The sequence below is a fragment of the Primulina huaijiensis genome, chromosome 3 (genome assembly GCF_012295235.1).
Source record: "Primulina huaijiensis isolate GDHJ02 chromosome 3, ASM1229523v2, whole genome shotgun sequence".
Classification (NCBI taxonomy): domain Eukaryota; kingdom Viridiplantae; phylum Streptophyta; class Magnoliopsida; order Lamiales; family Gesneriaceae; genus Primulina; species Primulina huaijiensis.
The window spans coordinates 20369914-20382831 of NC_133308.1; the positions used below are offsets into that span (position 1 = coordinate 20369914).

Here is a 12918-nt window from a genome sequence, read left to right on the forward strand (position 1 = left end):
TTATTTATTATTATTATTATTATTATTATTATTATTATTATTATTGCCATGCATATATTTTTCAATTGAACTAATTATTGTTTTCAGAATTTTGTAATTAATGAATCATGAATGAAATAAAAAAATGATATATCCCATTCTTTTTTGTAGATTCAAATGTACAGATAATATTATATCATTTTATAATAATCGATTTTTTTATCTTATATTTATTTTTAAAATTAAAATTTAATTTTCTCTATACATCACAATATCGAAATAATAATAATAATAATAAATAAAACAATCAAATATGTATTTTTTACGTCATATAGATCGATTCGTGGCAACGCATAACCATAAAGCATGTTTGGTGAAATTTTGAAAAGAATCGTTTGACTTTTTTGTGTACATTTTTCCCACACCTCAACCACTTCTTATCGTTCAATTATCAATTTTGTTGATTTATATTATTTTTCTTGTTCTGACTTTGCATCAATGTAATGCACCAATATTCCATGACCATCGCAAATATTATTTATCACTCAATCTTCATAAATCGAGATGTCGGTTGACAATTGCAAAACTGAGATTGTATAAAATTTAGGGAAATTTGCTTCTTCTTTTTTTTTTTTCTCAGTATATTTGTATTTTTGCAATTTCAGTCTTCTTATGTGGTTGAATTTCAGTCTTAAGCTTGTATTTATTTTACAACTTGTTAGAACATTTCATATTCGCAATCTTGATTTTGATGTTAACATAACTTGTTATTTTGTTTCTAATGAATTTATCTATGTGCGTAGAAAGTTACCAAACCTAAACTGAAGCTATCGAGACGCAAATGAAAGTACCAACTGATTGCCCAAAAACTGAACAAGTTCAACTGATTGACCAGTTGATAGGTAGTTCACCAGAAGACCTTCAGAAGCCCGGCCAGCTGATGAAGCGCCCAGTTGACCAGTTCAATTGAAGCAGTGAAATCAGTTCAGCTGACTAACCAACTGATTTCACCAAACCAGTTCAGAGCATCAGTTAGGAACCGACCCGTTTGCAGAACACGACAAGCTTATCTCGTTAGAAACCAGCTGTGCGCATTTAAGAAAAATAATTGTGCAATCAAAGGACAATAAATGGACGTTGCAGCAGAGCTTAAAGTCAAGACGTTCCAGATTGACTGTCAGAAAGGACAAGACACAAATATCGAGGAACGAATTCAAACTACACATTTGATGAGTCTTGATGAACGGCCCCGAAGCTTCTATAAATACAAGATCAATACCATCAACAAAAATTGTGTGAAGATCAGAGAAGAAGAGAAAAATAGGGCATGCCAACAGCTTAGTCAGCTTTCTTAACGAAAGATTATTTCGAGTGTCTTTCGCTTGGTTTTAAATCAAACTCGAATTAATTCATCGGTGTTTACATTCTTAGAACACAAGCTATTGAAACTCATAGAGAATATTGTGTTTGAAGCATCCTCGCAGGTGTCAGAACCAATCCTTCACAACTTTAGTAATTCTTTCGATACAGGCTGATGTGACACCAATACATCGTTGATGTGACATTAATGTTTGTAGTGCTATATAGTACTTACGATGAACAATGAATAAAATGAGCAAAAATCAGAATATATATGACCAATACTGAAATTTGATAACATAAAATACCATATCGCAAATAGACAAACATATAATATGAAAGATACAAATCTTCCTAAAATTTAGCCTTTTTTGTGGAAGAAATTTTGCATAGATAGACTCGCAAGATGTTAAAATTTATAAGCTTCTAAAAATAGCTAAAAGATAGTATTAATATAAATTTAGATACTTCCAAGTATCATTATAAATTTATATATATATATTTTCGTGGTATACTTTTGTAAATTAAATATTATCTTTATGTTTTTTTTATTCACATATATATTAATTATTATTATTATCTTGTAATTAAGTACGAGTGACTTTAAATAACTACCTACCTTAGACCTTAGTCACCAAACGTAAGTTGCTTAAAACACCCTTTTTTTAACATTATATAATTTCACAAAAACTCTTGTGAGACGATCTCATATGTCAATTTTGTGAAACAAATATTCTATATGAGTAATCCACGAAAAAGTATTACTTTTTATGTCAAATATATTAAATTTTATTTTAAATATGGACAGTAGTGATCCGTCTCACGAATCCGTGAGGCCCATCTCATAAAAGACCTACTCATATAATTTTTCTATAATAAAATAATAAGAAGCTGACTCGTTATGATAAATAAAATATTATATTAAAATTTTGAAACATATAATCAGTTAAAAATTATAAATTTATTTATTTTTACTTCTTATACGAATATAAATGTGTCAAATGTTTACCAAACAAAATTATCGTCAAAAGATAATAAATTTAATTATATTTTTATGTTATATGTATATGTATATATATGTGTGTGTATTTGACTTTATTAAAATGTATGTTCATTATCCAGACTCATTGGTGTGGATTTACCAACGAGGAAATCAGATACTTTGACTGTGCACGTATAAAAGACATTATGCATGAGTTTTAGCTGCCTAATCATGCAATTGGTGCGCTTAAGTAAAATTAAAGTGTGTATAAATTTAATATATGTAACTTTTCAACACAAAAACTCATGCGAGACGGTCTCATGAATCAAGCTTGTGAGACGGATATTCTATTTAGGCCACACATGAAAAAATATTATTTTTTTATTGTAAATATGGACAAAGTTAACATGTTTCACGAATAAAGATCTGTAATATCGTCTCACAAGAAACCTACTCATTTTCAAATGTTGTTCATGCTCTTGGCACAAATCTTTCCATATGCAGAATTTTTAGCTTTCCTTTAATACATTTAGGCCAAAAACATTGGTGGTGATCTTTGGATGGAGGTTTAATGCTGTTGGAATGAATGATATAAAATAGAATCGAATCAATATTATGATACCTCTGGTGCCACTTCCGGGAAAAGATGTAAAAATCGAAACAATTTATCGGTACACATGTTTAAAGCCAGGGCGAGAGAAATAATATATAGTTAATCGAATNTTAAATATGGACAGTAGTGATCCGTCTCACGAATCCGTGAGGCCCATCTCATAAAAGACCTACTCATATAATTTTTCTATAATAAAATAATAAGAAGCTGACTCGTTATGATAAATAAAATATTATATTAAAATTTTGAAACATATAATCAGTTAAAAATTATAAATTTATTTATTTTTACTTCTTATACGAATATAAATGTGTCAAATGTTTACCAAACAAAATTATCGTCAAAAGATAATAAATTTAATTATATTTTTATGTTATATGTATATGTATATATATGTGTGTGTATTTGACTTTATTAAAATGTATGTTCATTATCCAGACTCATTGGTGTGGATTTACCAACGAGGAAATCAGATACTTTGACTGTGCACGTATAAAAGACATTATGCATGAGTTTTAGCTGCCTAATCATGCAATTGGTGCGCTTAAGTAAAATTAAAGTGTGTATAAATTTAATATATGTAACTTTTCAACACAAAAACTCATGCGAGACGGTCTCATGAATCAAGCTTGTGAGACGGATATTCTATTTAGGCCACACATGAAAAAATATTATTTTTTTATTGTAAATATGGACAAAGTTAACATGTTTCACGAATAAAGATCTGTAATATCGTCTCACAAGAAACCTACTCATTTTCAAATGTTGTTCATGCTCTTGGCACAAATCTTTCCATATGCAGAATTTTTAGCTTTCCTTTAATACATTTAGGCCAAAAACATTGGTGGTGATCTTTGGATGGAGGTTTAATGCTGTTGGAATGAATGATATAAAATAGAATCGAATCAATATTATGATACCTCTGGTGCCACTTCCGGGAAAAGATGTAAAAATCGAAACAATTTATCGGTACACATGTTTAAAGCCAGGGCGAGAGAAATAATATATAGTTAATCGAATCGAAGATTCATCTCATGTCTATCAGATAAAGATTGAAACATATTCAAATATGAATATATCTCCACAATATGAACCATGCTGGCATTTAAAAATACAACCAGAAAAAAACACAATTTTTGGTTTCAATGGCATTCTCAAACATATATTGCATAAAAAAGAAAACTCGATGAAATGGATCATTCAACTTATATCAAGAATAGCACAGTTGGCATGAAGCAATCTGTATACAAAGTATATACTCTTGGTCAATGTATGTGCAGCATACTAAGAAAGCAATACAGAGCAAAATACAAGAAAGAAAATACATATACGCGACTCTATCTTCATCAAACTCCAGCTTCTTAACATCTATATATCTCACTCGGGTCACTGGTATTCCGTTTACTCAACAAAGGTTCGAGGATTTGTTACTATTTCTTCAAATTTCAATGACGCCAATATGACTCTTTTGTAATAAAATGCATTAAACTAGCCACTTACATGGTCAGTTTGTGTAGAAGAAGGTGGCGGGACTATTTCTGGTACTTGATCGAGCACAAAATTCATGTCGTCCGAGAATTCAGCCTTGGCTCGATTCGTTTTAGCGCCAACAACGACTGTTGTTCCATCTTGTAAAGCCCAGATCTTTGGAACATGTTCACAAAAATAAAGTGTTATTGAATTTCTGTGATGGCGTTTATTCCAGTGAATTAATCAAAAGCCAACATATTTGTTTTACCTGTGTATGAGATAAGAAACTTATGCAAGTAGTGAGCATTAGGAAGCCGAACCCAGCATAAACAACTGGCACCCCGGGATCAGTCTGCTTGAAAACAAATTTACCATCATCATTGAAATTAAGAAAAGAAAGAAAAAGCACGATAAATGGATGCTCCATAGCACATTTTATCCGGTTTTTTTGACCTCACCTTTAGTTCAAGGCCAGTACTACCTATAGCTTCTAATACAATAATTTTTACACCATCAATGTCGATTGGAAGATTAGAGTTGGGCCGCCTGATTCCAGCAAATTTTCCTTCTTGGTTGTATAAAACAACCGATTGCGTATCACGAGCTAACATTGATCTACAGAAACAGAGTTGGCATCATATACAAGAAAGGTGATAGGAACATTAGTTTATTTCGTCAAACAATGTGCAAAAAGCATACATTCCCTTAAGATTAGTAGAATCAGTGTCTCCAACAGGAAGGAAAGTCCCATAAAGCTTTTTGTCACCGTTGACTTTTAGAGGTGCCATAGCCAAATTAAACGGCCCTGCATCATCTTTCATAACTTGTAAAGCCGACAAGCTCCAATCTGTCTGGTATATGGTGATCCCACCGTACCTCAGAGGGTTGTTAACACTTATTGTCTTCCTCATGATCTCTTTGCCATTAATGTCAAAAAGTGAAAGATCACTGTGGAACTGTGAAACCTGACACCATAAAAAGGATGGAAAAAAAGCTAAATTTTCAGTGATGACGTCAAGAAAAAGGAAGAAATAATGCATTTTAGACTCATTGATTCAGCTTATTACCTCTCCACTATCATAGTAATCCATGTAGAATCTGTTAACATGAACCTCGGTATTGAAAGTTTCTGAAGGGGTCGATAAAAATCCACTTGGTTCAAGTACATCTCCCATGACAAAATTCAAACCCTGTGGAACAGTAATCGACCCCCTGAAGCTGCCAGTAGCAGTTATAGTTCCACCGACCATTATTAGGAGCAATGCTAAATGGACTCCAATGGGTGCAAACCTGCCTGCTAGCCCTTTGAATGCATACAAAGTGGGACCCTTCAAGAATACCTAAAAAAGAAGCAATTGTAATTTCTGCAGTTATGGTTTTAAAATAAGGAGATCACTAGAAAATAGCCCTCGATACATAGAACAAGAATCCACTGTGGTAGTAGAAGCTATAGTTGATAGCTGTCTTGGAACTAAAAAATTTTAAATTGTACATCGTTGTGCCAAACAGACACCGCAACATGACAGTTCGGGGTAAATATTTCACCCAAACACTATATCCCCCAAAAAACAACATAAGCTATGTATTCTGGTTCAACCAAGCTTAGAAAATTCATAGAAGTCTTTAATTTCACCTAGAAGCAAAACTTTTCAAATATACTCAAGTCCACTAGTATGAACGAATAAAAATATCAGCAAAAGCTAAACTGAAGGACATGGCATTATACTTCATAACCAGCACCCATTAGAATGATCCCCAAATCTTGAATCGAAGCTCTAGGTAAAGTGTCTGAATATTCCTGCTTACGAATTGCCTCAGGTGAATGTGCGAAAGACCACCTGCAAACCATGTATAGCATTACCAAATACGAGCATTAAAGGCTATCCAGATGACAAAAGGCAACAGTCAACAAAATCAAACCTTTTAGCTACCTTCACTATGGGCATCTGTGTCGTATATGTACAAGCCATAAGCGATGCTCCTAAAAGAATTAAGGTTCCGAGGAATACCGGAGATGAAAACATATGGTCAAAACCAAGGGCGAAAATCCACCTCCATGTGAAGAATCCCAAGACAGGGTTCACTTCAGAGTACTTTTGAAAATAGAAATCTGGCGCCTCGCCTTGCTCAATTACAGTTCCTGAAAGAAACGAAAACAAAAAATGCCAATTTGTACCTATGAAGCTGGAGTAGTGTACAGAATGAGTACTCTGATAGATGGTAAAGATATCTAATGAAAGTCCAAATGGGATTTCTCACTCTACAGCAACAAAGGTGATATGATCAAATTTACATTATATCAAGAATCCTCATTTTTCAAAAACACGAAATTTTTCTTACGTTATCAAAAAGATTAGAGATGGCACAAGCACTCGAAGTCTCGAAGGTCCCAAACCTAAAGCAAATATACTGATTCTCCTGGTCTAATCTATAATGCAAGATAATGCAGAACAGGTTGTATTAAAAAACGATAGACAACATTTATTACCGCAAAAATAAACTGATAAAAAGATTACAAGATTAATGTATCTAAAAAACAGGTAAAATGCCCAAAAGGAAAAACATTTATGGCAACAAAAACAACATGACGATAAAATCTTATATCATGGCTTCTTAATTTTCCATTTACTTGCATGAATCGCTTCCCAATTTTTTCCGCACACCACTGAAATTATGTAAAACCCAAAAGTATAACATCATCTGTGCAACATTTATACAAAATTGATGCACAAAAATTCGAATTTTCCCATACAACAATGATAAAAAAGCATATGCAGAATACCTAATGCCATTAAGGCAGCGACAGCAAACATTTCAGCAATAGCCAAAGGCAAATTCGAGAGCGCTGCCAACGCCTTTCTTGAGAACCCTTTCAGCAACCAAGAACCATCTTTCTTACCCCTCGGCACCTTCAGCGGAGCACGGACACTTCCGCCGCCTCCCTTATCGGAAACCACCGGAGCTCCGCCCGGCTCAGGTGCTACAATCTTCGTTTTATTGGGTACATGCAGCGTCTTTTTTCTACCCCTCACACCAATCTCAGTCTCAGAGGTTTCAAGCTTACAAGAAACACTATTTTTTCTACTAGAATAGCAGCTCACGTTGATTTTGCTGCCATTTTTGGAGTTAAACAAAGTGCAGAGAAAAGATTTTTGGTAACGGGAATAATGGGTGCTGAATTTGAAATCATAGGATAAAGAACTACTATGGTTTACAAGATTTGATTGTGATATCGAACATAAAATCTTCATTGGGATCAAAATTTTGTTCAAGCAATTTTTCTTGAATGATTCTTATGGCCTGAAGGGAAGAGACGCTAACAAACTCATCAGTTAGTTTATCCAGAAAGCTTCAGTGGTTATTGGGCCTTTAAAATAAAGTACAAAAATCTTGGTAGATATTTCTTATTCCTCTATAAATAAAAAACTTTTTATTAAAAATCTATTGACATATTTTTGTGAAATAAATTTTTTACTCATTCATAAAAATATTATATTTTATATTAAAAATATTATTTTTATTATAAATATAGATCGAATAGATCCGTCTCACAAATCTTCTAACAAAAACCTATTCACAAGAAATTTTGATGGTCCAAATCTAATAAAGGTGTAACAAGAACTTAACCGTTTAATACGGTTATGGTTTGGTTTCAATTTAGAGTAAGAGTCGGTCTCATGTGAGACCGTCTCACGGATCTTAATCTGTGAGACGGGACAACCTTACTCATATTCACAATAAAAAGTAATACTCTTAGCATAAAAAGTAATACTTTTTCATGGATGACCCAAATAAGAGACCCGTCTCACAAATACGACCCGTGAGACCGTCTCACACAAGTTTTTGCCTTAGAGTAATGCTACATCTACATCAATTTGTACAACATAAAAAATTCAATACAAAAATTCAATTTTTCAAAATCTCAATATATATTGAATACAAAATTTTGCGAAATAACGGTAAAATCTCGCGATATAGTGGTTGTAAATATCACTGTAACGATATATTGATGGTACTTTTAGCATTATTCTTCAATTTAAGTTTTAGCATCCTTAATGACCAATTATCTAACAATATTGTACTAATCTATAGCCTTAATTACCAATTAAATAATTATCATGTAGTAATCTAGTCTAAAACCAATTAAGCCAATTAAGTACTTTTGGCCCTCTTCCATCTCAAAATATAAAATCATATGTGAAGCGGTGACATAAACATTTTCTAACATAGGGGAGATGTTCGAAACTCGGGTTCATAAAAATAATAATTTGGTACACAACGGAAGAATCTTAATTTTAAATTCAGTTTTAAATATATTTTGTGTCTTATCCCAAATTTTAATAAAATTTTGGTGAATTAAAATTTATACCAAAAGGAAACACCCGGATATTTTCATATATAAAAATAATTCATCAATACCTTGGGTAACCACACTACAATTTGGCATAATATATGTATGATAAATATTAAATTTTAAGATGAAAAATAAGATTATTTGGTTATTTTTGTATTTTATGTTTTATGCATATATAAGATACAAAATTATGACAAGCTTTTAAAATCTAGAAAAATTATTTGTTCATGATCCGTGAGACGGATTAATTCTGTTCATATTTACAATAATAAGTCATATTTTTTAGCATAAAAATTAATAAATTTCTATGGTTGAGTTAAATAAGAGATCTGTTTCACAAAATTGACACCGTCTAAAAAATGTTTTCGTGTTGAGACTAAATTATTTAAGGTTAATCAAAATTGTTTTATATACTAAAAGTAATTATAACCTTAATCTAGTTAAGTACACAATTAAATAGACAAGATGACGCGTAATTAATATTTTGGAGTGTAGATAACAATATTTATAAACACAAAAACTCGTATAAGATCGTGTCACGGTATTTTCTTATGAGATGGGTCTCTAACCTGACTCAGTTCATAAAAAAATATTATTTTTATGTCAAAATTATTATTTTTGTTTGTAAATATAGACTGGATCAACAATCTATCGGATATATCTCACATTATACTTATTCATTTATAAAAAGTTGAAGTCCATTTAGAATTTAAAAAAAAAAATTTGAAACCAATCCAAATAAACCAAAACAACTTATTTTTCATATCATAACAGCTGAATTTCTAAAATAACCAAGCTGAATTTGTAGTTTTACTAAGTCCATGGCCAAGTAATTATTACTTCTTGGGTTGTAATTGTTATCTTACTAGCTTCCGCTACTACGGCTTTGAACTAAATCAATCTGATCGATCAATTACGAGACAAAATAAGAGCAGATTACATGAATATTTCCAATATGAAATGTTCTTAATAAGATAAAATAAGAGCAAATCACATTGAAATGTGCTCAATTGGTCTAACACACAAGTGGCACACAACTGAACTATAATATACAGTTTCATATCAAGGAATTCTAACCCCATCAAGGGATAAACTTCAAGCAACAATCAGATGCAAGAGCACAAGAAAAACAAGAACGATGAAAATCAGCTTCCAAGCTATTGGTTTCCATTCGATTGGACCCGAATGATAATGATGAAAACCATGAACATACCCTCCATGGAAGGAACTCGAGAACAAATATGGTGTACCAGAAGTTGTTCCATAAACAGTAGCATCATGAAATCCATGTAGCTGAAGGTTAAAAATGGCTGGCAATACACCAAAAATATTAGATAGGGTCTGGTGACCGAACCTGGCAACTCCCATTGGCATCAATCCGGATATAGGATCCAGGTTGTTTTGGCGGACAAAATTTATGTCTACATGTGGGGCAGTTTGTGGCCTCTGTCCCATCGGTCGGTTTGGAATAGAAACTCCAGGTATGAAACGGGTTCTTGGGTCGAAACTTGATTTACCCCTCCCATATATTGGAACTAATTTTTCTTCTTGAACAATAGCTTTGCAAACCGGGCACTCGTGAGAATGTGAATGGATTTGAAGCCATTGATAGAGGCAAGACCAACAGTAAAGGTGACCACAGAGTGTCACAATTGGCTCCTGTGCCAACTCAAAACAGATGTTGCACTCGAAGTTCCCAGGGTCGGGTATCATATCAGGTAAACTAGAGGCATCTGTTGATTCAGCAATTCCGCAGTCCATGTTCACAATCTGGATGCAGACCTGAAAAGATTTCGTAATTCATTCAACAAGAAGAACCATGCCTAAATAATCAAAACAGGGGAGGACTCAAATGGAGGTAAGCACATCGATCACCCAACTCAAATGAAAATGATGAAATTCCATGTTTAATTTTTTAAAAAATACATGTGTTGCCTAACCAATATTTTCATCGCCACCCCGCTCGTCAAAATTTCCTAACCCCCCTTACATGCACTTCAACCACGTTAGTAGGAAATCCAAATTATCGATCAAGGGAAAAATAGGAATTCCCCTGAAGCAATTCAACAACCAAATCCATAATCCTTTTTTCTTGAAAAGCTATCAGTCTCACCGCTTCATCCTTCAAGAAAATCGATAATCCTTATCGCTTAAAAAATAAGCTAGATCTTTAACATAAGGAATTCATGCATAATTTCTTCCAGATTAAAGGATTATCCAACTCAATTTTGAAGCAAGAAAGGAATTAACTAGAGCACTACGACTCCTCGAGATCAGATAACTTCTACACAATTTAATCCTAAATGATACGAAAAATCAAACTCAGAGATGTAAGCAATCAACTATATATCATTATCTAATCTCCAAGCACCAAACATTGAAACATCGAACTCCTATTAATTATAACATAACAAAACACTTAACACCACAAAGCCCTGAATCTTTGACTACCCAATAACTAAAAAAAAATCAGGAAAAACTAAGAAAAACAGCTACTTCACCAGTAAAAAGAAAAAAAAAATCATACAAGAAAACAAAAATTCACCAAATTATGAGGGAAAAAACCAGCTAATTTAAGGCACAATGCATAGTAAATTGATCAACAAATAATTCAAAAACAACCATAAAAAACAAATACTTGCCTTCTGGAGCTGGAATTGGAGCGAAGAGAATAGGTAGGTTAGGTAGGAAGGAAGAAACGTGACGTTAATTTTGTAGATGGCTGAATTTATTTACAGCGGAATATTTGGACCTCGAGGGGCCGATTTGTAAATTAGGAATATTTGTGAACCCGTGATAAATCAGGGGACACGTCGTGGGCCATGATGGGCCGTAAATGGTTGGGTAAATGGATAGGCCCTTCCCAACAAATAATAAATAAGAAATTTGTTGGGATTTACGAAAATCATTTTTTAAGAGATAAATAGATATAATCTACTAAAATTAATAGGAGAGGAGAAACATACGCATTGTTGTGTTATGTTATCATTCCCTACATTCCTTTATACAATATATTTCAATATTCGTGCAAAATTTAATTCAACATTTTCGAACGGACTTGTCACAACATGATTTACTCAATGTGGTTTACTTGATTAACATGATTTACAAACTATTGTGTTAGTTCAGAGGTTATCCATCGTGCATCGAATGAAGCTATATTGTTATTATTTTTAAATCAATTTGAATATACGTTCTAATATTATACATTATACTTTATCATTCACAAAAAAGAAATCTCAAACCGACGCAACCTCCCGAAAACAACTCAAAACTGTGAAATTAATTTTACATGTAAAAATAGGGGTGTTCAAATTTTTTATTAACCGCCCGAACCGAATTGCACCGCACCGTTTTTCATAATATTTTATAAAAATCGCGATTAAAAATATTAATCATAAACCTTACCGCATACGCGGCTCGATTATTTTTTTTCCAAGAACCGCATCAAACCGCATTGCTTAAACCGCTTGCCATAATATTGAGCCTAGAATTATAATAATTTGTAAACAACATATTCAAATAAAGAATTTATCATTCATTATATCTTAACTCTTTTCAAAATTATTATTCTTACAAATAAAACTTATTTTTTTCTTAATTATTCTTCATGTTAGTCATTTATTAAATTATTTATTTATTTTGCTACAATATTTTAGTTTGAAGTTTGAAAGTAAAAAAAAGATAAAATAGTGTAAATGTCATTTTTGTTGTGAATGTGTTGTGTTGTTAAATTATTAACTTAGTTTTGAATTTTGATTATTGTTTTATTTATTTTGATCTTTATATGATTTGAACTATATTTTATATTTGAAGACAATATATTGTTGTTGTTTTCAAATAAATTAGAATATATGTTCTCATATTTTTCATTAAAAAAAATCGTAAACTGACCGCAACCACTCAAAATCGTAAGGCTAATTTTTCATGTAAAACCGCGATTAATTTTTCAAAATACTAGCCGACTGCATATGGAAATTCGGTTTGAATTTTTTTAAAAAAAAACCGCTAAAACTCACCGTGATCACCCCTATATAAACCACTATTTTTTTAAAAACTGACCCACCGTATATGACAATTCGGTTTGAAATTTTTTTATAAAAAAGTACCGTGATAATCCATAATATATTTATTGACTAACTAATTGGTTATGCTAATGAG

General features: G+C 32.2%; 2 protein-coding genes across 4 annotated transcripts; both read right to left on the reverse strand.

Annotated features, from left to right (window-relative positions):
• Positions 1 to 4127: 4127 nt before the first annotated feature.
• On the reverse strand, positions 4128 to 7760 carry LOC140973630 (cytochrome c biogenesis protein CCS1, chloroplastic). The gene is made up of 8 exons (XM_073436593.1): positions 7186 to 7760; positions 6324 to 6543; positions 6130 to 6241; positions 5471 to 5743; positions 5103 to 5368; positions 4862 to 5018; positions 4672 to 4755; positions 4128 to 4577 (listed from the first exon to the last, which is right to left on the reverse strand). Exons 1-8 carry the CDS (start codon positions 7652 to 7654, stop codon positions 4422 to 4424), a joined length of 1737 nt encoding a protein of 578 aa, XP_073292694.1. The 5' UTR covers positions 7655 to 7760; the 3' UTR covers positions 4128 to 4421.
• Positions 7761 to 9727: 1967 nt separating this feature from the next.
• LOC140973629 (uncharacterized) lies at positions 9728 to 11500 on the reverse strand. Of its 3 annotated transcripts, none has more exons than XM_073436591.1 (2): positions 11400 to 11500; positions 9728 to 10539 (listed from the first exon to the last, which is right to left on the reverse strand). In XM_073436591.1, exon 2 carries the CDS (start codon positions 10516 to 10518, stop codon positions 9853 to 9855), a length of 666 nt encoding a protein of 221 aa, XP_073292692.1. In that variant the 5' UTR covers positions 10519 to 10539; positions 11400 to 11500; the 3' UTR covers positions 9728 to 9852. The 3 variants fall into 3 exon arrangements, with proteins under 3 accessions (XP_073292692.1, XP_073292693.1, XP_073292691.1); XM_073436592.1 differs by having other exon boundaries at positions 9728 to 10527; positions 11400 to 11464; XM_073436590.1 differs by having other exon boundaries at positions 9728 to 10580; positions 11400 to 11456.
• Positions 11501 to 12918: the final 1418 nt, after the last annotated feature.

Bases quoted from the DNA above. Each gene is read 5' to 3' on its own strand.
- LOC140973630 (XM_073436593.1), bottom strand. From the start codon at position 7,654: ATGAAGATTTTATGTTCGATATCACAATCAAATCTTGTAAACCATAGT. The intron at 5,744-6,129 runs GTATAATGCCAT...CTTCTTTTTTAG, and splicing joins TAATGGGTGCTGGTTATGAA to GTATTCTTGAAGGGTCCCAC. The intron at 4,756-4,861 runs GTGAGGTCAAAA...GTTTTCAAGCAG, and splicing joins GTACTGGCCTTGAACTAAAG to ACTGATCCCGGGGTGCCAGT.
- LOC140973629 (XM_073436591.1), bottom strand. From the start codon at position 10,518: ATGGACTGCGGAATTGCTGAATCAACAGATGCCTCTAGTTTACCTGAT.